General features: G+C 41.4%; 1 protein-coding gene and 1 pseudogene across 2 annotated transcripts in view; one reads left to right on the top strand and one right to left on the bottom strand.

Moving 5' to 3' along the window:
- Window positions 1-26,619, top strand: part of LOC147029677 (uncharacterized) — a 34,714-nt gene extending 8,095 nt beyond the window's left edge. Inside the window, exons 2-4 of one of the 2 annotated variants that reach the window (XR_015056012.1) lie at window positions 9,053-11,527; window positions 24,256-24,445; window positions 26,298-26,619. Coding sequence is in view for 1 of the 2 variants with exons in the window: in XM_085872909.1 (XP_085729035.1) it covers window positions 10,627-11,520 (894 nt within the window). In the remaining variant the exon portion in view is untranslated. Of the gene's footprint in view, window positions 1-9,052; window positions 11,825-24,255; window positions 24,446-26,297 lie in introns of those variants that run through there. The other variant, XM_085872909.1, reaches the window with a different exon arrangement.
- On the bottom strand, window positions 12,592-19,162 carry LOC147029678 (uncharacterized; annotated as a pseudogene).

Here is a 26,619-nt window from a genome sequence, read left to right as displayed (position 1 = left end):
CTTGTCAGTGAAGCGACAGGTGGCATTTGCTCATGATAATATAAATTTTGCATCAAGATAATTAAATGGAAAAAGGAAGCACAACCACCTGGGTCGTTGTCCCGCAATTTTTATTTTTTTTAATGTACATTGCTTCCCTATTTCTGAGATTGCATCACCAATTATGTTTATAACCATGAGAAAACATGTGTGATTGGATTCTATTCGCATCACATTTATGGATTTTTTTCAAAAAACTTGCCTTTTGATTCAGTTGGATTGGTTAATTGCCTTGTAAACCAACTATTTGGTCATCTTACTTTTTGAGTGCTGATGTATCAAGAACAAAGTACTTTTATATCAACCCAATGCGTGAAAATTTTCTCCTTTTAATTTATGGAAAAGTACACTGATATTACCTCCACCACCGACGGTGGATGGAAGTGATGTTTTCACCCCTGTCTGTTCTTCTGTCTGTGTGTGAGCACAATATCTCAAAAAGTTAAGGACAGATTCGGATAAAACTTGGTGGACAGGTTGAGTGTGTGACAAGGACGAATTCATCCGATTTTGATGAAGATCCGAATCCAGATCCGAGAGGTTTAAAAAAAAAAATTTCAGTGATTCTCCACTATTAAGAGATGGTGCTAAAAACAATACAAAACGCGATGTTTCCAAAAGTTATGGACGGATTATGACAACACTTGGTGGATGAATTGGTTAGATGGCAAGAATAAACCGATTAGATTTTGGTTCAGGTCCAGATGCAGATCTGGTCTATCAGTGGGATAAAAAACTTGAACTGTTCAGCCTAGCGGAGGTATGCGCTCTACCGATGCCATTATAGTTTCACCTGTGTTTGTCCTGCATCTGAATAATGTGCAATATCCTCCTCCAACCTTAGATTATGATAATTAAAAAAAATTGAACAATAATAATCGTTGTTGTTGTTGAATAATGTGTTTGCAACATGCTTATGGCATCATGATTGAAACAAAATATACCGCATGTGTTGCGGTCCTGGTACATTTCCATAAACGCAACCAGTTTGTGAAATCTTGTGCCAAACCTCTCCCACATCTCAACCAACAACAAGATGTGATTGATCGTGGCCATTAAATAAATATTTGTCAGAGTTATGGAATTCATTAAGTATTCATTGTGAAGCCAAATTCGTTTTAAAAGTTGCATATTTTGGCTTATTTTTGTAAATATAAATGATCTTGACAGATATTTGCCAAAGTGGTAGAAGAAAGAGCATTATAAAGTCTATAATTTATCTGTTTTCCATTTTTGTGAGAAAAAGATGTGGTGTCTTGTGTTGAAGTAACACTATATTGCGAAGGTGTTGGTCACAAAAAGGAGGACCCCAGGTTGAGAACCCTTGATCAGGAGGGAAGAGCAACGTTTGAATGAAACAAGGAGGTGGTCCACCAAACCTGAGAAGGGGAGTAAAACGAGGCACGATGGGCAAACAGCCTTGCATTTATATATTAAATACACCTCAAATTATACTATATATTAAAAGAATACATCTCAAATAATATGACAATAAAGCTAATTACGTTTTATTGTTTTTGTTTTTGCAACATTAACTGCCTCACAAATCGTGGGTCAATATGACCCATGAATGACTTAATGCGTTTTTTTTTTAACAAATGCATCTAAGGGTTTAAAATTGTCCTCGGAATGAGATACTCACATTTGAATAAGAAACACCAACCCTTAAAATGCCCCTCATTCATAGACTGAAAGCAATTGTTGATTCGTTGTGTAAGCACGTGTGAAGACCTTTTCTCACTTCACAAAATTTTAGATCAAAAATTATTTTTTTTTGTGTACAATGTCAAGGCTTGTATGAGAGCGAACACACAGAACATACAACAAGGGGAGCAGGAGACAAGAGGGGCAGGAGAGGGGAGACAGGAAGCACAAAACAGTGGGGAAGAGAGACGTGAGGAGATCTGTGGAAGAGAGGGATGGGGCGGGGTACACAGGGTAAACAAGATGGACACTGCAGGGAATTTCAGGTCCTTACATGACAGGGACTTTCAGAAAGAAAAACAGAGAATTTGAAGGAGGTGCGGTTGGGGTGGATTAACGGGGGTAGAAAAGATCATGGTTTTGGATGGGGGAAGATAGGAGATGGTGGTGAACAGCTGTTTTGAAGACCTGGAGGGAAGGGTGGGTGTTTGTTCCAAAGGTGGGAAAAAAGAGGGGTTAAAGAGTGAAGGTGAGCAGTGAATCTTGATTTTGGTAGTTTTACTAGAAGAGGGTTGCTGGTGGATGTTGAGCGCCCTGTGGAAATATTGGGGGGACATATCTCAGACAGAGCAAGGGTGGGGGGGGGACCGGAGAGAAGATGGTAGAAGACAGAAAGACCACCGACCTGCCTGCAGTGAGAGAGTGAGAGGCCCAAAGAGTCAGCCTCACCTCAGGAGGTACCAAAATGATCCTAAATGCCTTGGTTTCCACAGCGTGAAGCCGAGAAAGGTGAGAGGAGGGAGCACCAGCCCAGAAGGGAGAGCAGTACTCCATCAGGCTGTGGATGAAAGGTTTGTATGTGGTCAGGAGCTCAGGTGTGCCAAGGAAGGACTTTGCATGACAGCGGTAGGCCACTGGCTTTGGAGGCCAGCTTGGAAATGTGGCTTTCCTGGGAAAGATCAAGGCAGATAGTGAGACCCAGAAGGTTGAATGAGAGGACTTCTTCAAGAGGATTGTTGAGAAAGTAGATAGGGGAGGGGGTTCCAGACAGTTCTTTCAGAGAGACAAAGTGAGGGTGTGAGATTTGTCAGGATTGAAAAACATGTTCCAAGTGTTGGACCAGCTTGTAATATTATTCAGATCTTGAGAGAATGAAGAAGCTGCTGCTTGCCAGTCTGAGGGATGACAGATGGTATGGTAGAGGCTGGAGTCATCAGCAAAGTCATGAGGATTTTCCAGAGTCAGATGGATCATTGATGAAAACCAGAAACAGAACAGGGCCCAGAACGCTGCCTTGAGGAACTCCAGCCTGGACAGGAAGAGGGGATGAGAAAACTCCATTTAGGGCCACACGGTGACTGTGACAGGAGAGGAAGTCTGCGAGCCAAGAGTGGAGATGGCCTTGGATACCATAGGAAGAGAGTTCGGTGAGCAAGGCAGGGTGCCAGACTGTATCAGAAGCATGCGATCTGTCTCGGGAGATAGCTCTGATCTCACGTCTGGCATTGAGGATCTCGATCCATTGTTGGGAGAGCAGAAGCAGCATGTCGAGAGTATAGTGACCTGGTCTGAATCCAAATTGATGATCGGAAATCAAGCCATTGGAGAAGAAGAAGGATTTAATGTCTGAAGTGACGATGGATTTCATAACCTTAAAAATTTATTCCAAGAAAGTAAAGTCAGAATTTGCATGCACGATGTTTGATATAAATCGCCTTCCAAGCCGCCAGGTGGGAAACATATTGTTTTTGTTCATGTCATTCATATAGTTCCATCAAGTTGTGTCTGATTTCTGGTGACATTCATTATCAAATTTCTCCAAACGTCCCCATCCTGCGCTGCTTACCGAAGCACTGTCGGAAACAGCTTAGCTTGGTTAATGCCTTTATCCCTTCCATCCAGCACATATAAGGTCTGCCTCTTCCTCAACCATACCCAGCATGGTTGATTTCTCCAGACTTTTGTTTCCTGCACACATGATGTGCCCAAACTATGACAGTTTCTGTTTTAGCATCAGTGCTTCTAATATCTATGGTGGTTTACTTTCTTCAACCACTGATTTGTTTGTTCTTCTTGCAATCTATGAAATTATCAACATTCGTCTCCAGCATTTCAAAACTGTCAATCTAATTTTCTTTTTCACTGTCCATGACTCACATCTATGCCTTGCAACTGGAATTACCAGATCATTCGCCAGCCTCCTCTTTGTATTGTCACATCTTTGTTCTTTTGGAATTATTTGGGTACCAAGCCTTTCAGGCTGGGTAACCTATTGTTTTTCTTCTGGTTCTTCTACATTATTACCTCCGCCACCAAAGGTGAAGGCGGTTATGTTTTCACCCCTTTCTGTCTGTTTGTGCACAGGATATCTCAAAAAGTTGTCGACAGATCCAGACAAAATTTTGTGGACAGATTCGGTGTATGACAACAACGAACTGATTAGATTCTGTTGAGGATCGGGATCCGGATCCGACTACGAAAATTTTTTAAGTGAATCCACCATTTATAGATCGGGCTAAAACCGATATATAGCACGATATCTCAAAAAGTTGTTGACAGATTCGGACAAAACTTGGTGGACAGGTTGGGTGTGTCGCAACAACAAATTGATTCCATTTTGGTGAAGATCCGAATCCCGATCTGGATACGAGAATTATTTAATTTTCAAAGTGATTCTTCAACATTGAGAGACTTCACCATTAAAATGTTGTTCTTTGGAACACCTGGATAGATCAAAGGGAAACTTCACACACATGTTCTCCAAGCCTTGGGGATACCAGGGTGTTCACAAATTATTGATAGGTCACATGGTCTGGCAGCAATATTGGATTGAAAGGAAATTCTATTGAACGGCTTAATCAATCAACGTGAAATGTCACAATTATGATCTTGCAGACATGGGGAAATATATATGTTATAAATTTCAAACTGATCAGATGCATGGTCTGGCAGCCAGAATTATTAATTTTTTGGAATCTGGGTTCTTTTTGAATTTTATATTTTATTTGAATAAGTCTCACTTGGCTGAACCTGGATGGGTTTGAGGGTAGAGGAGTAGCAGGTGAAACCCGAATCCTATCCAGGTTCTTCCTAATGACTCCATCCTTGCTTTTTGCTTATTCAACTTCTTTCTGATGACTCCAATCAGTACCTATTTGGTGTTCCATTTGATTTGAATTGAATTTATTTTCATCCCATTCTGAATTCAATTGAATAGTAATAAAGAGGATGTCATGGGTCAGGTGTCCGATCAAAGCGGGGTTGTATTAAAGTGGGACGTCTTGGTACCCGGTCATCACTGCCAGCAGTTCTCGTTATTATTTTTCTAGTTCTGCCGATTTTTTTTTTTATGAAAGAACTTTTGAAAACACTTTCAGCTGTCTAAGCCAATCTACGCATGTTTATAGCACACCCTTGGAACTTGATCCTAACAGATTTTGCTTTTTGAGTTTTGTTCTATAATGGTGGCCATCTTGGATTTTGTCCCAACCATAAAACAATCTTCTTTTGCAGAACTACCGTGAGCCATGAAATTTTGCAGACAGGTTTTTAAAGCACCCATCCGTGGTATTGGAGTATGAGTTTGAAACATTTGCTCGAAAAACTCTAGAAGCTCACCATTGATCAAATAGTTACATAATCACAAAACACTGAAATGTGACAAAAGAAGTCTGTTACTAGATTTAGTTTCACTCACTAATGCTGAATGAGCCACAAAAAGCAACATACCTTTCGTATTATTCCTGCTGACAGTGGATTTGGGCTTTATTTTCCCAGAAAACGCATGAATGGGGCTCTATGTGGGTGGCAGATTTGGACTTCTTGGAAGTCGACAGCAATATTCGTAGTTCCAGGCCAACTTTTTAGTGAGACATACAGTCAGTACTCGATTAAGAAAGATGCCAAAATAGTTTGGTTCACAAGACAATGAACAATCCAATGGATGAAAAGACGAGTTTGGCAAATATCCATAACGTGATGTGAATACACTGTCATACTATTACACCTGATTGCTCACAGTTAGAAACATAATTTGTAATGCAATCTCAGAAATAGGAATGAAATTGTCAGAAAAATCCCGGTGGGTGATTGTGCTTCTTTATCAATGATGTACAGTTTAGTTGTCTTATTGCATCGAGTTTGTGAAGATCAGACTGTATGATAATTGCCAACTTTCTTATTCACTTTTCTGCCAAGTTTACTGTTTGGCAAAGGAGGAACTTGCTGTGAATAGGAATTCCTGGCATTCTGACCATGAATCTCTCCCCCATTTGAAAAACGATTAACCATGCAATTCATGTTATTTACTCGAAAGTAAATTTATTTTTCTATCTCTGGATTACAAGAGGTGAAAACATAATGTATTATCATCTTGTTCTGCACTACTAAAGAATTATATAAAAACAACACTCATCCAAACTCTTTTCATCATATGCAGTGATTTAAATTGTCACCATGCCAAATGGCTGGGTGTTGGTACCTCTCTCGCCAGCTATGGCACCTCACCAAAGGGCATCTGTGATTCCATGGAATTGACTCAATCTGTGAACTTTCCCACCCAGATTTCTCCCAATGGCAAATCCTCCCTTCTGGACTTGGTGATGACAAACTTCCCCACAAATGTCTGCAGCTCTTCCTCTGCTCAAATTGATTCATCTGATCATATGCTTGTGATTGTCAACATCTCTCTGCCTGGCAGCCAGGATTATTAATTTTTTTGAATCTGGGTTATTTTTGAATTTTATATTTTATTTGAATGTCTCACTTGGCTGAACCTGGATGGGTTCGAGGGTAGAGGAGTGGCAGCTGAAACCCTAAGAGCTGCTATTCTCATAGAGCTGCCTCAGCGCCAACGGGACTGGCAGTTCACTCAGTCAGATTGACAGGGATGGCAAGCTGCCATCTCTCTTCAGAACTGGTCTCCTATATCTACTGCCCTGATATTAACTCAGCTTAGGAATTCTCCCATCTCGTCTTCAGTTATCCTCCCTTTCTTCCCACCTGTACACTGAATCCTGTGGTGAGGCAGTTGCTCTGACACAACTTCATTTCTCTTCGTGAAAAGCAAACCCAACTGAAAACAATCTCGAGTTCATTCCACAAAACTAGTGTCAAGTGTGTGTCCACTCTCAAGAGAGCAAGAAAATAACATCTGTCCAACCTCAAGATTGAAACTTGTCTCTCTCCTCTAAAACCTGATGGTGCTTTGTTAAATCTTCTCTGGAGTATGGTCCCCCTTCTCCCTTCCCTCTCTCCAAATGGCACCACAGCCAATTCGCTCGTGAGAAGACCAAATGCCTCAATTCTGTGTTTGCTTCGAAATCTTGTGTTCCCAACGCCTCGCTCTCTGTACCCACCCTACCCAGTCACACCCAACTGCTCACGGACTCTGTGTCTTTTGCACCTGAGAAGTTAGAGAAGTTTCTGGCAGACGTCAACTATGAATTCACAACTGGACCAGAGGGCATCAGCTGTTGTGGCCAAAAAATCCTGCTCTGCTGCTCTTGCATATTCTCTTTCTGCTCTGATCATCCTAACATTTGCCCGAAGTCATCTTTCATCTGCTTGGAAATCAGCCAACATCACTGCATTACTTAAATAAAGATCCCATTAATTACAGACCTACTAGCTTGCTTCCAATCATCAGCAAGATCATGGAATCCATCATGGCAGTTCACATAAAACCCTTCCTTTTCTCCAACATCATCTCAGATCATCAATTTGGATTCAGACCTGGTCAGTCTACCTTGGACATGTTTCTTCTGTGATCCCAATGGATGGAGGCCCTCAATGTCAGACATGAGATCAGGGCCGTCTCTCTCGATTCTATACTATGGGTTATATTGCGGTACGATATAACTCAAACGGCGAATAATTGTCGTTTTTCCACAAATATGCTGAGTCGATGTGCTCTTGGTGGTTGCAGTTATTCAAACTGAGAATGGTTTCATGCTGCACTCATGGCTGAAAGACCCTAAGTTTGCCAGAAATTGCATGAGGTTTGTTTGAAATACCCGAGTGTGGATCCGGCCGACAAATTGTTCACTTTTCTACTCGAAACATTTTACAGAGCACTGCTATGAAAACAGAAGTGGCTGGATCTTGTGGTTATCCGCCACGATTGAGAGAGGATACCATCCCCACGATTAAGTGGAAGAAACAGCCATTGCTCGAAACTAAGACCATCTCCACCCAGCTACCAGCATATATACACGGGCAATTTGAGCGGTGAATCAAGCACCTCACCTTGCCACCACCACCACCACCACAATACAACCACCATACGAGCACCACTTCCCTCTCCACTTGGGCAGGACATTGGCATGGCATGTCATAGTGTTACGAATCTGGAAGCCTTGTGCACACAGACAGTCAGGTCCCCATAGCTCAGTTATTTCGATAAGTAAATGTGGATAGATAGCTCCCTTTCCCTTGTCTAATGGGTTGTTAAATGTACATGCGCTGCTAGTTATTTTTATAGATAGGATTTTTACACTTCTAACAACGATAACAATGCCATCTTCACTTCCATCCTGACGCCATAACGCTCGCGGCATTCTTCGCGTGCTCACCAGCAAGCGCGGACGTGGGCGGAGCCTAACATAGGCATGGCACCCCTCCTTTGCCAATCGGCAAGGAGCGGGCGTCTCACCATCCCCGTTTCCGACTCAACACGATCGCCATTAAGCATGCGGCCAGAGGTGAGGAGGTGGGCGGTGCCACTGACGCCTCTGCTCAGGACTCCGCCCAGAAAGGTGGGAGTTGCTCCGCCTACCGTGCGTCTGTCCAATGGAGGGCGGCCAGGGAATCGTGCGATGGTTCCGGCCAATCAAGAGGTGAGTGGTCAGGGAAAGAGGCCCCTCCCTCCTAGAGAGAAAGGTTGTAGTCCATGAGCCAGACATCAGAAATGAAGTGACTACCAAATTGAGGGACTAAAAGGCACTTTAGTCCATTTGCCAGAGAAGTAACCTTGTTGTCCTCAAAAGTGTATGGTTTTATGGTGGTTTCTTGTTCACAGGCATGCATAGACAAAATTAAGCTTGGTTGCCCGGATGGCAACCATGGGGAAATCTGTTATTTTTGCGCAAATACAAGATGGCCGTCATCGACCGGGCTGAAAATATAACTTTTTACTTAATGAACTTAAAATTACACATGAGACATCTTTTCCATATAATTTTGGTAGGAGGAATCGATATTTAACCTTATTTTTGTGATTAGAAGTAAATTTGAGGTCAATGTTCGAGTTCCTGGCAATTGTTTGCCGTGTGAGATACATTTTGAATGACAACAAGGTCACTATTCTGACAACTGGACGCTCACATACGACATTAATGTGAGTTACTAATTAATTGTTTTGTTTTTACAGATATGGCTGATTCAAGGTGCATTCTTCCCATGTGTCATGGTGGAGGGGAATTGAAGAAATTCGCTGATCAAGGGATCAAGACATTGATCTCCTGTGCCAAAGCCCATGGAGATGAAGAGCTACGTGCAAAACTACAGGACATTGTTGATGGTGGTGGTCATGCTGTTCGCATAGAATGTCACAAAGGATGCTACTGTACTTGCACATCAAAACAAAAAATTGAGAGACTTTGTAAATCACAGAAAAGAAAAGCTGAAGACGATTGTGTTACAGTGACAACAGGATCTCTCACACACAGGCAACAGGCAGTGGTGTGTTTGTTTACAAACGTGACTGCATTTTTTGTGGCAAAGAATGTTTACCTGTTGATGACAAACATCCAGAAAGATGGGATCGTGTTCGTCAGTGCATGACTAAAGAACGTTTTGACAAGAAGGTAATCCCATCCCAACTATGAAAGATGCCATCATTAATGCTGCTGAGCAACGTAATGATGAAGTAGCCAGAACGGTCAAGTTATATATTGGATATTTGGTTGATCTCCCTGCGGCTGAGTGCAAATACCATGTACGCTGTTATAACAATTTCATGACAGTCCCTAAATATGCTGATTTGCCAACTGGTGTTGCAGAAGAAAGTGCCCTAAAGAACGTCATCGAGCACATGAATTGTGACAGGTCAAAGATGTGGAATAGCATTGAACTGCGTTCCCTGTAATGTGATCTTGGTGGCAAACTCACTCGACGTGATATGTTTAGCAAACTAACAGACTGCATGAGTAAGGACGTTATGTTAGTTCGGGTAGATGGATGTGCTACCATTGTTGGTTTCCGTGAGTCCATTGCTAACCATCTGAAAATGGATCAAAGTGGATGATGCAGATGAGAGGAGTATTGATTCTGTGGTAAGGCAGATCAAGAAGGAGGCACGCTCAGTCAAGTACAACAGTGCCAATTATGACCTCTCAGAATTTACACAAGCCAACACAATCAAGGCAACAAGCCCAACTTTACTGAGGTTGATTTCAGACTTAGTGTCTGGTGGTGAAATGACCAAGAAATCTCTAAGCCTGAGCCAGTCAATTCAAAGTCATGTTACAGGTACCAGAAATCAGACAACATTAGGACTGGCTGTCAAACTACTGCACCGCCATGGCAGTTCTGATCTTCTAAAGCTCCTTCATGAACATGGGTTCACAACATCATATGATGAGGTCCTGAGATTCAGGAAATCCGCTGCTCATTTTCTCGGTGACAATGCTCAGCTTCTCCACCAATTCATGGGTTTGAGTAGAACTGTTGGCGTGATTTTTGCCTGGTTTGATAATCTTGGTCTTTGACAAATATTATGATGTTTCTGCAAGGAACCATGAACGAGTGAGGCGTGCTGGCATTGGTTCCATCAACTATGACCTCACAATAAACACACCCCTGCCTAGTCGAGACACCATCCTGAAAAACAAGCAGAACAAGTTGCAGCTGTCCAAGGTTTTGAGTACCTATAACTTTGGTGAAGGAGTTACTGTGGAGAGCCGTAGCCATGGTGCATTCAACCATGATGAAGCAGACATTACAATGATCTCACACCTGCTCATGGCTGCTGAATGTAATGCAAGAGTGATATGTATCCTCTCTGATGACACTGATGTTTTTGTATTGATGGTTTACTGGGTTTACCAGTGCAACGTCCAGGCCACAGTGCAGATGGAAAGGTGGGATGGAGCAATTTGGGATATCAACACCACCTTTGACCAGCTTGGCCCCAAGTGTCTGCAGCTTTTGGGAATGCACTACATCACTGGCTCAGATACTACGTCATACCCATATGGCAAAGGCAAAGTGTCAGCCCTGAAGACACTGAGAGCTGGCAACTTCCCTGGTTTGTACTCCGTACTTGGCGAGCTGAACGCAAGCCATGAACAGCTCATGGAAGCAGGGCGGACATTCTTCTGTGTCCTGTATGGTCAGCCAGAAGGTACCACGATGAGTGAGATGAGGTACTATATGTACACAAGAAAGTCTGGCAAGCCCCTCAAGCTCATGGCATTACCTCCAACTGAGATCAACCTCTTCCTACATATTTTGCGTGCACATCTACAGACAGTACTTGCAAAATCAGCTGATCAGCAGGCCCCACCTGAACTTGACATTACAAAATATGGATGGGACATCAGAGATGGAATCCCAGTGCCAGCAACTTCTGCTACTCCACGAGCCCCTTTGGACCTCATTGATGTTGTGCGGTGTGGATGCAAAGCAGAGGGGAAGGCCTGCAGTACTGCAAGTTGCAGTTGTCACCATGCAAAGATCTCCTGCACGCTATACTGCACTTGTGGTTGCAGTGACAAGTGCTTCAACCCACACAAGACTGTGGAGGACAGTGAAAGTGAAGTGGAAGAAGGGAGTGTCGAAGCAGAACTGGAAAGAAACGAGGATACGGAAGGGGATGAGTACAATGAATGGGAATGAACAATACGTAAGTTGTCTACTAGGCTCTATGTCCTCTGTTCCTAAGATGTCCAATATGATGACATGACAATGTGTATGCTTTCTGATTATCAACATCCTGTTGTGAACCATTCATGACTTCACTTTTGCATTGGTGTTGCATAATTTTCAGCAGAAAATAGTCATGGACATTTCATGTGAACCTCTATTTATTCCTGAACGTAAAAAATAACCCCAAAATTGAATTCCTCATGTCAAAATCATATGGAAAAGAGGTATTACACAGGATTATATGTTGACCGATTAAAAACTTAGCCCCATCGTCTGACCTGTAGCGGCCATCTTGAATTTATGCAAATTACAGGAGTTCCCCAAGGTCGCCACTCCGGCAACTAACCTGAATTTTATTAATGGACCCATGTTAGTCCAAAACAATCATAAAACCACGCACTTTCCACATCAACAAGGTTGACAATGGAACACATAATAACGGCAAATGGACTACTATGCTTTTCAGTTACCTTGATGTCTGTGCAGTATGTAATCGTGTGATGGACGCTTCTCATGCCCAGCTAAATGGTATTTTGGTGGCCATCTTTAAAAATGGCCGCCACTTTTCAATGACCTTGATATATGTCAGTAAATTGGCCATATCTCCACAATGGCTTAACATAAACACATGATGTCACATTCATATGATTCAGTATAAAATTCTGCATCTTTTCGTGTGTATTTTGTTCAGTAATGCTAATTACTTTTTTATTTATGAACACAAATGTTGTGAAAAGGTCACGCTTTTTTATCCCTTTTTCCACATTTTTTCACTTATAATCACCATATATATCAAAGTTGGCTTATTTCAGGGTATTTCTGCATGACTTGGTTATTAAACATTAATATTAGTGATATAGAGTCCTAATTATACCATTGTTTCAGTTTATATGACTAAGAATTGAATCAAATATAACGGCCAATTGCAGTGTTAGTCATTACGTTTGTCCAATAATATCAGTGTAATTTCTGTTCAAGATGCTCACATAAGATGTAACTTTTTTCGGTAAACATTTCTTACACCTTTTTGGATATGTTCACAGGGTCAATGATGATACCTTTACATTTTCTCCTGCTAAGCAGGGCTATATAAAAATATGAACAAGCTACCACTTTTGCAGTATCAGCTGTTTTATATTTTGATTATGTTTCACCACATATTGTACATCTGAATAACATGATATAGACTGTATCATCGTTCATAGAAACTAAGAATAATTCTAATTGATTTTTTCAGTTATTTTCTTGCATGAAATTAGTTTATTATAGGAAAGCTAAACAGCATATTGCCAGAATAGAAAGTACACGTATATGAGATTGCTATTAATCATCGTCTTCACTGTCACACATATCTGCTGCATCCTGATAGTGGTCATCACTGTCTTCATCAACCATATTAGCACATTCCATAAGCTTACATGCTGCTGTACACTTGATTCCATTCAACATGCATGTGCATTCTGATGGTCGGCATGCTCGAGTGCATCTGCATGAAATTAGGTCTATGACCATTTCAGGTGCTGGTGAAGTGGTCATCCAGTTGATCATGAGAGATCCGTCCTGACACTTGGCCCAACCATGACCCTCTGTAGGATCTAGAATGGCAGGGGAATTGTCTAAGCTCCTCCTCCATATTGCAGCCTGGTAGTTTGCCCGGCGTGTGTGTTGCAGGAGGGTATTTTCACATGGTGGCAGCTGGGCAGAGTCAATTTCCCCTCTGTGGCATCGGAAAATGTCATACCTCAGTTCATTTACTTCATGCACTTTGGAATTTCTGCTGTACAGCTTGCTAGTGAACTCTTGAATGGTATTAGACACTTCTGAAGACAAATCCCATTGGCTTCCTAGTAAAGTAAATGCATCCCTGTACTTCTCATTTTGGGTGATGAGTTTCAGTCCTTTGAACTTTCCCTGTCCTGCCAGTGCACTCACTGTGTCACAGCCAGTCCAAGGGTGAAGTCGCAACAGTGCAGTGCACACTTCAACTCCAAGTGCAGTGGCTAATCGTGAGATGTTGACAAGCCTAAGACGAGTTTTGTTTCCACACCTTATAAACATTTCACTGTTAATTTGCGTGCACAGACCAAGAGCAATGATGAACACATCTGTGTCATCTGCTATTATGAGTAATGCAGGATAACTCACTGAAGCATGCTTGGCATGTAATAAGAGCCGAGTCTCTGCCTCCTCTTGGTCTGATTTAAGAGCTTCTATCTCCTCATGGTTCTCTTGGGTGAACTTGATACATTTTTCACCACATGTGACAAACATTGTTTTGTTGCTAAGTTGTTGTCTTCGCTTGGGATCTTTCCAGCTGTCCACTATAAACTGTATCAGGTGGTTCTTACTCTCACCACAGGCCAATAACCTTCTCCATTTTTTTATTTTATGTCCTGGTCGTATCTGACTAAAGGTTATTCATTCCTGTGAACCGCGGTTGACACGTTCAGCAGATTTGATTGAGTGGTCTCTGTACACATCAAATACTACATCAATTCTACTACTTCCATGGCTGGTATGGAGTATCTGTGCTAAAACACGATCAGACAGCTCAGCAAAGGTGTGATTCTCTTCATGCATCTTCTGAATGAGCCTCATTGCACCAATCAGTGTAGCATTTGGTTGAGGAAGTTCTTCAGTGGCTGATACTTTTGTCTCCAGATGCTTTGCGATGACAGCTTTATTGGTTTTCTTCACTGTACCATCACAATTTGCAAGTGCCCATGGCAGAGGACCAAGAGGGTGACACAAAACTTTGCACATATCTAGTTTTCTGTTCTGGGCAATGAGGATCATGTTGCCAAACAATCTCCTATTAGCTCTCAACATTACTTCTTTAGTTTATCCTTTCACTGGCTTCTTATTCACTGAAGAAAACGTTTTCAGCCTAAGTTTATTTTTATTATTTTTTTTTTATAGAACCCTTCACCCTTCTCAAGTCTCTGCACCCTGAAATTCTGGTAGGCTTCTTCTCCTTTCTCCTGTGCCTTCAAAATGTCATTAGATATTTCAGGAGTGGCCACTGCTCCAGTGGACAGGTTAATGAGATCTGATGGATCCTGATGAAAAGGATTTGACCAACTGTTCTCCAACAGATCAACCATTGATGTAACATCAGACTCATCTCGCTTGATTCGTGAATGCTGTAAATCTGTATGACTAAGTCCTCCACTTCTAGCAGATACATGTTCACGCAGTTGCCTCAATGCCATAGCTCGATGAGCTGTAAGATAATTCCTGGCAACAGTTCCTGGTTTGAGGCTGAAGCCACATGTTCTTTCTGCAGTCTGGGTGTCCTTATTGACAGTCTCTTCAGTTGTTTGATCCACTGCTATTTGACCAAATGGATTGAAGCTGCTTAGCTGAACTGAAAATCCACCCCCAACAAAGTGAGCATACAACTCTGGGCTTGTCTTCTGAAGTTGGCACATCTGGGCATAGTAGACTGGAAGATACCTTGCATAATTGGTTTTGTCCATTGCAAAACACCATGGAATCATTTTTCTGATGCATGCAAGATGTAGTTGCCAGTCACCTTCTCTGTTGGCACGAAGAAGCCCAAGCAAAATTTCGATCATTTCCACATATGTCATCCAAAATGCTGCCAATGGGCCTTTGTCAGTTTTCAGAACCTTTAAGTAAGCACTAAATATCTGCAAAATTCTGTTGCATGATTCATCCTTAACTGCAGCATCATAAGTTGCTGCACATGTGTCATTACATAGCTTGTGGACTGCCTGGATGGTGTGATTCAACTTTTCAAGATCTTCAACATGATTCTCTTCAAGCCAGTGTACAAAGCTTCTCCATATTAACCTCATCATTGCTTCCTAGGTGAGTTTGTGGAAATGCACTGCCCGGTTGTACTGCTTTCCTTTCAAGGACTTTATTTATAGATCCTTCAGCAATGACTCCTGCTTCCACAGCCAGGTCACGTAGCCCAGCATCTCCAAAGAGCTTGCCAATTATGGACAGAAAGTTGCACATCACATGAAAATTTCTGAGCATCAGAACAATGCTTCCATATTTACCTGGATATTTCCAAGCCACTTCTGTTGCTTTGGCATATTGAGCTTGATCCATTACTACTGCTATGTTTTGGAGATGAAGCGACTTTTTATTTGGATATTTAGTGACTGATACATAATTTCTTGAACAATTGCCATTTCTGTAGCTGGGGCATTTATAGTTGGTAGGTAACCCACAGTGTCTTGTGAAATTACAATATATCTTCTGGTTTGTATATTAAATCCAGTCCATGAAGCAATCGTCTGATTGTCAGTCTCTTGTTCCCGTGCTATCATCTAAAGGTGATTCTTTTGTGAAGCTGTCAATGCTGCATTATTTTCAGGAAGTTCAGTCACTGGTAGTGATGGTGGTCCTTCTTGCTTTCCAGAGATATAATGAGGAATCTGTCTCTCATTTGGATAGATTGATCTCCTTTTGTCTTTCTTGTTTACCGTCTTAACTGCTTTTTGTGGCTGACATGATGATGATGATGTTGGCTGAATGATTATGTCATTCACACGATGAGAAGTTCCAGCTCCACTCAGTACTTCCTCCTGTCTATCTATGTTGTCAAATGACAGTACAGTTGGGATGAAAGAATGTATATTGGAAGGAAGAGGGAAATGATCATCTGCACTCTTTAGCTTTTCAATACATAGTGCAGTTTTAATCTCCTCTAAGGTGGAGTAAGAAGATGCATGTCCCAGCCGGTTCATGAATTTGATCAGTTCCACATTTCCTGTCAGAGTCTTTATAACCCATGGAATCAAAATATGCTTTGAGGTGAATACTTTGCCTGCTGATACAGCTGTGACAATGTCTTGGGCAATGGACCATGAAAGCCTCTCATTACGGGAGGATGCTGCATTCTTACCATTAAGTAAGAGATTCAGGAACTGCACAAGACAATCAGGGAAGGATATGTATGTGATATTAAATTCCCGAGGGTCAGGGGGCCAAGGCTGCTCTTAGATTCCACATTTTACTTGTTCACGTAAAAGCTGGGCGACTTGAGTTATCATAGATTTTAGATCTTGCTGCTTTACAAGAATGTCATATTCTTCCTTTAACTGAACATAGTCAACTGCAATGGAGTCTACTGTCAAGTTGTCTGGCCTTATATATATATATATATATATATATATATATATATATATATATATATATATATATATATATATATATATATATATATATATATATATATATATATATATATATACTCTGTGGGCAACTGTGAAGAAATGTAAAGAATCTCCAAACTCTGCATAGAGATTGCGTCGCATGTGATTTTTGGTTGCCTCTGTAACTTCAAACCCATTACTTTCCATGAAGCATACAACTTTGGCAGTGAGATCAGACAGTGCAACAATACGAGGGTTTGAGAAGACATCGGTATGGATATATTCACACACCTTGTTGAATGCAGCCCTCTCCTGTTTTTGGTAAGGATTGTCTGCACCACTGCGTTCAGAAGAGATTCTTTCAGTTTGTCCCCTCATATAATTCCTGTAACATGTTTTGTGATAATGTGCTTCAGCAGCAACAATATCTCGAGCAGTTATATATAAAATTCTGTCATCCTGAAGTTCAGTTGCAATATCATGAATGGTTTTGTCAGTCCTTAGCTCAACTGCTGGCTACAATGGTTCCCGGCTATTAGTTCCTTTAATGTATTTGCTCTTGCTTTGGCAAAAGATGCATATCGTATCGTATACTCTTGATTGTGTACTAGATGCTTGCCTTGTTGAATGTCTAGTCCTTAAAGAGTCTTGTTCATTTATGTACTCTTGTTTCTTCACAATTTAAAGTTTCTTTTTATGGGTGAAATTGGATCTGCAATCCCTGTGATATTTAATATTAGAAAAGTTGGTTTCACTGTTTTCAGCAGTATGGATAATTGGCTGAAAATGTTGAATCTCAGCAGCTTGGCACAGGGTTTTCCATGATTCTTCATCTCTGGGGGATGATAAATCATAAAGTGGAGCTTTTCCCCCACATATAATGCATGTACTGCTCTCTGTCTTCAAACGTTTCAGCTCAACTTCATCTCCTGCCATGCTGATATGGTAAGTGGCAACAGGTTTCTGAAAAATTAAAAATAAATCAGTTCCAGAAGCTGCAATGATATGTTTTATCAACAATGCTATGTTATTTTAGAGGGCCTTACAGGGGTTTTTAGCTTGGATCCCAAATATTAAAAAAACAGGACATATATGACAATATTTGGATGAAACAGCAGTTTTAACAATGATAATGAAATATATTTTGTTGTTTATATCTGGTAATATCATAAATACCACAATCATTTGAAATAGCACAAATCATGTGGCCTGTATATACATGTATTTCTGCAAATTTCATACACGGTTTATTTACTTAACTCATGGTTGGCACTTTTGGCTCCCAACAATAGTGCACTAAAGGGGTTGTACTGTGTAATACTTACATTTCAGTTGTTAGCTCATCTTGAAACATCTCACACACCCCATTTGGCTGCATCACTTCGGTGACCTAAATTCTGTTAGTTGGTTACATGCTGTCATCATTTCTATTTTTAGCACAGCTTCACTGAGGGACTATCTCAAAGGTTACAGTGATGAGGAGACCAGATCAAATATAATTTTATTTTGATTACTTTAATACATTTATCTATGAATTAAATATGAAAGCAGCCTAATCCATGGGTTAACATATTGAAAATAAAATTGACCCAATAAAACTGTTAAGAAAAGTATTAAAAATGCAAAATAATATGAAAAAATAATTGATCAAGACAATTAATTTAATTGAAAGTAAGTCAAAATATTAGAAAAACCCGACTGAATAGTTGTTAATGAATTATAGAGGTCCCCTGAACTGAGATTACAATGTTACAGTGATAATACTGGACAAAAAAGACAACTCATGTGAGATTTGACTGTCGTGTATATGTTTCAATTCCTTGCTATATGATTTGAAAGAGTGCTATGATTAGGACTCTATATCACTAATATTAATGTCAAATAACCAAGTCATGCATAAATACCTTGAAATAAGTAAACTTTGATATTTATGGTGATTTTAGGTGAACAAATATGGAAAAAAATGTAACAAAACGCCACTTTTTCACAACATTTGTGTTCATAAATAAATAAGTAATTAACATTACTGAACAAAATTCACTCCAAAAGATGCAGAATTTTATACTGAATCATATGAATGTGACATCATGTGTTTATGTTAAGCCATTATGGAGATATGGCAAATTTACTGACATATATCAAGGTCATTGAAAAGTGGTGGCCATTTTTAAAGATGGCCACCAAAATACCATTTAGCTGGGCATGAGAAGCGTCCATCACACAATTCCATACTCTAGAGACATCAAGGTAACTGAAAAGCAGAGTGGCTTTTAGTCCCTCAATTTGGTAGTCAAATCTGGTGGGCTCATGGACTATTGGTGGTTTTTTGGACGAGGAGGGAGGATTGATCTCGTCCTGTCACCGGCGTCTGCTCTGATCTCTCCCTGTCGCCGGCATCTGCTCTCATCTCGTCCTGTCACTGGAGTCTGGTTCTCCGTCAGCTCGAGCGCGTGGTCTGCTGGCACTGGGCTTGGTCGCATCTCGACGCCGGCCTGGTTCGCTCGTCTCGTCGAAGACCGCACGAGGCGGGAAGGTCCCTTTCGTTTCTTTTGGGTGTGCGTCTGTCTGTTGGCCCGTCTTTAAGTGGGAACTGTTAAGTGCTTGTGCTGTACATGATTTCATTTCTTTATAGTTGGTTTAACTCTGCTCTTGTGTGTTCCCTTCCCCACCTATTGTAAATAAATATCCCCTGTTAAATGTATCAGCTCGTTTTTGTGTTTCTTTTATTGGTTTAGCAAGGTGCGTGTTGGGAAATTTGGGGAAGCAGCAAATTGTACATTCGGACCGACGGGACCTCGGTAACCACCCGCTCGGATTACGCACGGGTCGAGCACGGAAACGACTCGTCCCGTTCGAGTCCCGCCAAGGGTGTGAATACACGGTTGTTCGCCACGTGGGCCTGTAGGTATTTTGAAGTTTGGCAAATAACCCTGTACCACGTGGTTGATTTATTGACGATTCACGGTCCTGTAAGGTGACCCATACCCTCGGGGTTTTCCGAAAGGTACGATCTAGATTCCGGGTGTTCGGTAGAGTCGACCCTACTGCTCCACCTACGGTCGTGCTCGCAACCGACGCCCGGCTCCACAACAATAGCACGGACACAGCCCGGCCCAGCATAGACATGAAGGTGGGACACGGCACACCACGGATACGATGGTGGGACATGACACAGCACAGACACAATGGTGGGACATGACACAGCAGGGCTACAACAAAGCAAAACAGCATAAACATGATGGTGGGACACGAAACGGCACAGCCACAGACACAAATGGCATCCTGGGAAAGTACGAAATTGGATGATCCCATAACATACAGGACACCTGGTCAGCCTGGGATGGTGGGACAAAGCATTCGTTGCCCATTTTATTGGCAGTGTTTAAGTATGCCTGGGTGTTGTCCATGTTTTGCCCTGTCGAAGTTGGAGTAATGTAACTGATTTATCAATGAATACAAAATTCTTTATAAATCGTCAATTTAATGGAAAAACAAAATCTACCAATCTATATTGAACATGCAACTAACGTTTTCATCTTCACTAACACCTCCATTGGCACCATCTTCATCTGAATTGCTCTCATAATGACACAATATGACTTCATAATTCCTTCAAAAGCATTTCCATCATGAATTTTGTCTCCAATAGTTTCTTCAATATCCCACTGATCAGTTTCAATATTCTGAGAATCTTCAGAGTTGCCAAAAACGGCGGAATGAGTATCGGAATCCGAGCTCAAAATAAACCTTCTCTACGTAAGCCGCCATTTGGATCAAGGTGGGTTCTGAGTGTGACGTCACTGGCGAAAATCAAAATCGACACCTCGAGTATTTTTTCAGCACTTTGCGATTGACAAAAAAAAACATTTAAAAAATCCTTCCTTTTAAATTAGACCATGATTAATGATTTTCCATGGTTTTCAGAAAGAAAAACAAAATTGCATTTGGGTTCCCTTTTAACAATCCTCTTTAAGAAGTTCAGTCACTTAAACTCTTAGGTCTCACTATCAGCCATTATGTTACTTAGACAAACCACATTTCAAAGTTGTCCTCCAAAGCCAGACCTAACTCGGCTTCCTAGCATTCCTTGGCACACTTGAACTCCTATCCATCTACAAGGCCTTCATCCACAGCTTGATGGAGTACTGCTCTCCCCTCTGGGCTGGTGCCCCTGTCGTGCACCTTGCTCCGCTTGATCTCGTGGAAAGCAAGACCTTCGAGATCATTGGAATCTCCCACGATGAAGCTGAATCGAAGGGCCTATCATTTTCCCATGGCAGAGAGGCCGGTGGACTCGGTCTTCTACCTCCTCATAAAAAAATGAATTTTAATGACACCGTAGGATACATTATCTTTCGTGATTATAAATGAACATTATTATTGTTTGAAGATCATTATTAACTCTAAAATTGTATATTAAAATTATTTATTAGTAATTTGTTTCGAAAAGTAATGCAAACAGAAAAGGCTTGTGTTCTTGCCTTGTAAAGTTGATACAAATTATACATGGTACATCATGTGTTTTTTGGATAAATTAATGAACCATTCATTTTTTCCATATTCTGTACAAGGGTAAGTGAAAAATAAATAACAATTCCCATTATTTGTGTGACAGAGTCTCAGGGCATTTCCAAAAACCGAAAGCTTTTGGTGAATTGCTTCAAATATAAATTATCAACTACCAGGCAAAAATGACAAGCTAATGACGATGAGCAAAGGCAAACACAAGAAGAGACAAAATACTGAAATACAAGACTTGTTTGAACATCATCAGGGGAATATTTAATGCTATCATCTATAGACCGACATATTGTGAAATGAGAAAGTTATTGTCGGAAGTTTTGAATTTGTTCATGGATAGCTTGGCTTACACTGCTCCGTCAATAGTGCTCCAAAGACAAGGACCATAAAATCTCATTGTATTCATAGAGTAAGATGTGTGAGTGGAGGGGAAGAACAGATGTTGCAGGATCTGGTATGATAATTGAGGTGAGGTATAAAGGTGAAGTATTGAGTGTCTTGTATTGAGGTGAAGTAAGAAGAAAACGTGCAGTGAAGATGATGGTTAGACTGTGCTATGTAGTAGCATGGGGGAGGGTGGGAGTCGGAGTGGGGGGGGGGTAGGAATCACTTTAGAACAGTTTGAAATGTATAGCTTGGTATGCTCTGTGTTTGGGTAGTTTAGCCATTTCGATGTATTAAGTAGGGAAATGTTAGCTTAAGAATTGTCCTGCTTAAATGTACATCATATAATGGGTGATACATTGGCCAATAAATAGCCAGGGTTGAAGGAGAAGGATCTGTATGTGAAACCTCCTGTAATCTCTGGATGAGGCACTGGTAAGGCCTTCTGAAAGAGAGGGTAGGAGTTTTGAGAGGGGTGCCATCCAGAAAGAGAATGAGGAGTTTGAAGAGGGGCTAATTTGAGGAGAAAGAGGGGAGGTGTTTTGTCACCTCCCGAGGGGAGAAGTTTTTTTCGCTTCGCGAGGGGGCAGAGTTTGTTTGGCGTGAAGTGTTGGAGTTTTCTTCTCTGAGGAGAAGTGGCCTGTTCATGGTTGGCTCATCTGTTCGTGCTCCTGTTTCATTGCCTGTTCGTGTTCCTACGTTGTCTCCTGCTCGTGCTCTTGCTTTGGCACCTTCTAGCTTAGTTTGTGGTTGTTTCTTTGCCTGCTCGCTTGGTTCGTGGCTACTTTGGCACCAGCTGCATCGACGCCTCCACAAGAGATAAGGCCTCACCCGGTTTCCCTTTCTCTTCCCGTCAATGCTTGAGTCTGGTGTGAGGTGCCACAGATTTTGTTATTCCTCTTGTAAATAATTATTTATTGTGAATCCAGGTTCCCCTCCTCCTGCCTCCCTACCCCCCTCCCCCCACCCCAATCCTGCCGTCGTGTTTTACTCTTCCTCTGATATTTGTAAAAGGGGAATAAACCCCGAATAAAATCAGAACCAAGGATCCTGTGTGCTTCTTGCGGTTCTTGCATGTGCGAAGCTGCATTAATTGAACACAGTCCAAAAGAGTCAGAAGCCAGTTCGGTCCATCCATTCAGTGGTTAGTGTTTATATACTGTTGGACATGACATATGTTGATCAGGAGTGTGATCTTAGAACCCAAGGGCTTCTAAATTAAAGTTAATTGGTGTCGGGAGAGCGTAGTAGAGTACACTGCAGTATAAAAGTATACATTTTTGGAATTTCCTTGGTGTGCGTGGGGGAAGAGGATCACTGCACGAAATTGCAGTGCATGAAAGCAACAAGAATGAAGGAAGTGAATCGAGGGTGGGGACTAGTGAGGAGGCTAAGGTATGAACCTCTCTCACTCCTGAGTGGTCTCACCAGGAAATGGGTACTATGTCCATAAAGGCCATGTGTGAGCAATAAATAACATGAATGCAGGGTCAAATTAATAAAATAGGAGGGCAAATGAGAGAACAAGGAACACGAATGGGGGGGAAATGAATAAATTGGGTGAACAAATGTGGGAAGAGATTTTTTAAATAATTATTATTATTAATTTATTTTTTAAATACAATGTCAAGGCTCGTTTTAGAGCGAACACACATAATGTAGAACAAGGTTAGCAGAAGGGGAGAGGGAAGCACAAAACAGTGGGGAACGAGACATTAGTTGATCTGTGGAAAGGAGAGGGATGGGGTGGGGTACACAGGGTAAACAAGATGGACCCTACAGGGGCAGAGAGGAGATGGTAGAAGACAAAAGGACCACTGACCTGCCTGTGGTGAGAGAGTGAGACACCCAAAGACTCAGCCTCATCACAGGAGATACCAATGATCCTAAATGCCTTGGTTGCCACAGCGTGAAGCCGAGAAAGGTGAGAGGCGGGAGCACCAGCCCAGAAGGGAGAGCAGTACTCCATCAGGCTGTGGATGAAAGCTTTGTATGTGGTCAGGTGCTCAGGTGTGCCAAGGAAGGACTTTGCACAATGGAGGATGCCTTGTCGGCAACTGTCTTTGGAGGCCAGCTTGGGAAAGTGGCTTTCCCAGGAAGGATAGTGAGGCCCAAAAGTTTGAATGAAAGGACTTCTTCAAGAAGATTGTTGAGAAAGTGTGGAAACTGAATTATTAAAATGAAGTTTATAATCATGTAAAATGCAAATGAACTTAGTTTCATGCTTTTTGAGAAATAATTTAATAAACCTTCATGCTGACAAAGCCAAGTATACATGCTGAAGAAACCAGTAAGAAAGTACACCCATGATCTTTACTTTAGTCGTAAACAACCTTTGTTAAATCATATCTGTTTAGGAAACCATTGACCTGTGATCATGTAGTCAGCATGGCAAAACAATGACTCTCTCCTACCCTCCCACACCCCTCTCCTTGAAGCTGAAAAACAAACTCCAAAACAAACGAAACCTTTGTATGTGGCTTATTTGAAGTCAACAAAGTTCTATCTGATATATTACTAAAAACTGCATATAAACACTCAACATGCTATGTAGTCTTGAGTCTTGAGCTTGCAACTATGTAGCTGGCTGAGGTCTTCCTTCTATGCATGGCCTTACTAAATAAATGGCCTGTATATGAACTTACATTTCTCTGTCTTGCGGAAGCAGGAAACTGCTCCGACAGTTTGGCGACGAAGGATGGGATTTGACAGCCTCCCTTCAAGGAGAAATCCTCTGCCTGGGTGTAAGTGAATGCTGATGAGGCCAAAGGTGAGAAATCCCTGCTGGAAAACGTGTTTCTCCCAGGCAAGCGAGCTCTCCAAGGAAGGTTGCGCAGTCTCGGACCGAAATTAAGAAGGTAAGGATATATACAGAGCTGTTTGTTGGGTAAAATAGAAGACATTTATTTATTTTATTTTATTTGGGGTTTTATTTAGTAATTTATTTATTTATTTATTTTAAAGAAGTTCTTTCAGAAAAGGGTAACATCTTGGTATGTTTTGATAAAAGCGTCGATGTTTTGATTACGTTGCATAGACGGGATTGCCAAGTTATGTAAAATAGTGAGAGGCACTACATACAGAAGGATTATCGCCGAGTCTGGCAGGGCGGGATGCGTAGGATTGGATCAAGAGTCGCCGAGTCGAGAGGGCAGGAGGTGCAGGATTAGTGTTGCCAAATTTGGAAGGGTGGATATGCACAGAAAGGGCCAAGAAAGGCAAAGAAGGGCTCATAGAAAGCCAGGAGGCCAAAGGGTTTAATCGCTGTAAATGAGAGGCACTGACGAGTGTTTAGAACGATTTAGAGAAAGGAGCATCAGCAAGTGCTCAGAGCGATTTTAGAACGAGAGGGGAAGCGCTGACGAGTGTTTATGGGGAACAAACTTCAAAAGGTAGCGGATGAGAATGCGCCTGCTTTGGGGTCAAATGCCGAGTATATGAATGAGACCTTTGGGTCGAGAACTTCAAAAGATCTGAAGTTGTGGACAGAGAACAGAAAAGGCAAAGTTCGATTGGAGGGCCGAAGAGAGCCTTGAGAGAAGCAGATGAAAAGTGTGAGCATTAATGGGAATTTTAAAGACATACAAGCTGCCCTTAAAGAAGTACATAAAATATTACAGGCAATTGTTCTCCTCCCAACAGCGCCGGTAGCAAGAGCAAGAAAGCAGAGTGATTTACAAGCCATGGAAATGCAAATGAAAGATTATGATGATAATCCAGAAGGATTCGTAGAACAAATATTGTATTGTATGAATTTAAACAAAGCTAACCACGAGGATGTGATTGGATTAATGACAACAGTATTGCCGGTCAAAATATAGCGGAAAATTGAGGAATTAGCCACGTGGCCGGATGTCGCACCGGAAGGAGAAAACGAAAGAGGTTATAATGCTCGAGTGCAACAATTATTCATTTAAGAACAGCAATAAGCTCACCTGAGATTAATTGAGGAAAGATACAGGGCTGTAAAAAATGAATAAAGAACCGGAAGAGTTCATTAAACAACTACGACAAGTTCTTATCAAAAGAAAATTGTGGAAGGAGAAATGAGAAGAAGAAGAAGAACGGTGGGATTCAGATGACTTCTCGTGATACCAAAGAAATGCGGAAGTACCAACAGCCCCACGTGGGAGCCTGGCAGAAGACTGATGCTGACGCAAGACCTTTACCCATTGAGCTAAAATGGAACACAAAGCCAAAATGGAGATGTGAATAATAAACCAGCTCAGATTCTTTAAATTTGTCTGAAAATTCAATACTGAAATGGGGATGACAGTATAAAGTTATTATTCTTTATTTTTTTTACTTTCTATTCTTTACTTCCATTTTGTCAATGTATTTTCCGTTTTTGGTTGTAACACAGTGTGTGTGTGTGTGTGTGTGTGTGTGTGTGTGTGTGTGTGTGTGTGTGTGTGTGTGTGTGTGTGTGTGTGTGTGTGTGTGTGTGTGTGTGTGTGTGTGTGTGTGTGTGTGTGTGTGTGTGTGTGTGTGTGTGTGTGTATGCAAAGTAGGTTGCAAGAACAATTGCCCTTCAGATTTAGCATGAACGGGTGATGTCATCGTACAGGATTCAGTGTAGAGTGTGCAAACGTGGTTGGAATTTTAAGATTTTGTTTAAAGAGAATATATAATTTTCGTTTGAGTTTCTGAAAAGGAAAAGAATGAATCTACATTTGAAATGAAATGTAAGCAACAGCTGTTCGTGTACAGTGAGGCGGGGCATGAAAACCACCCTGCTGTGAATTTGCTCGTTTACCAGGCCGTGTGTGAGAGGAAAAAGGTGGGAACTTGCTTGTGAGAAGCTGGTTGTCGGATTAAAGCGCGAAAAAAATTGTTCGATTGTTGTTAATGACAAAGTGCACTGTCTTCGGAAATGTTAAAAACGACAATTCTTTGAACATAAACAATAGATTCGTTGTATTAGCATGATTGGTTGCATCATTGTATCATGATCTGAGTTTTAGCAGTCGATTGTGGCAAGAATTTGTGATTGATTGGTGTGCCAATAATGCAGGGGTCGGGAACGTTTTTG

The sequence above is a fragment of the Eptatretus burgeri genome, chromosome 3, assembly GCF_056783735.1.
Source record: "Eptatretus burgeri isolate ZD-2024b chromosome 3, Ebu_testis_v1, whole genome shotgun sequence".
Classification (NCBI taxonomy): domain Eukaryota; kingdom Metazoa; phylum Chordata; class Myxini; order Myxiniformes; family Myxinidae; genus Eptatretus; species Eptatretus burgeri.
Note: the sequence above shows the minus strand (reverse complement) of the source record. Positions and strands in the feature narration are given on the sequence as shown.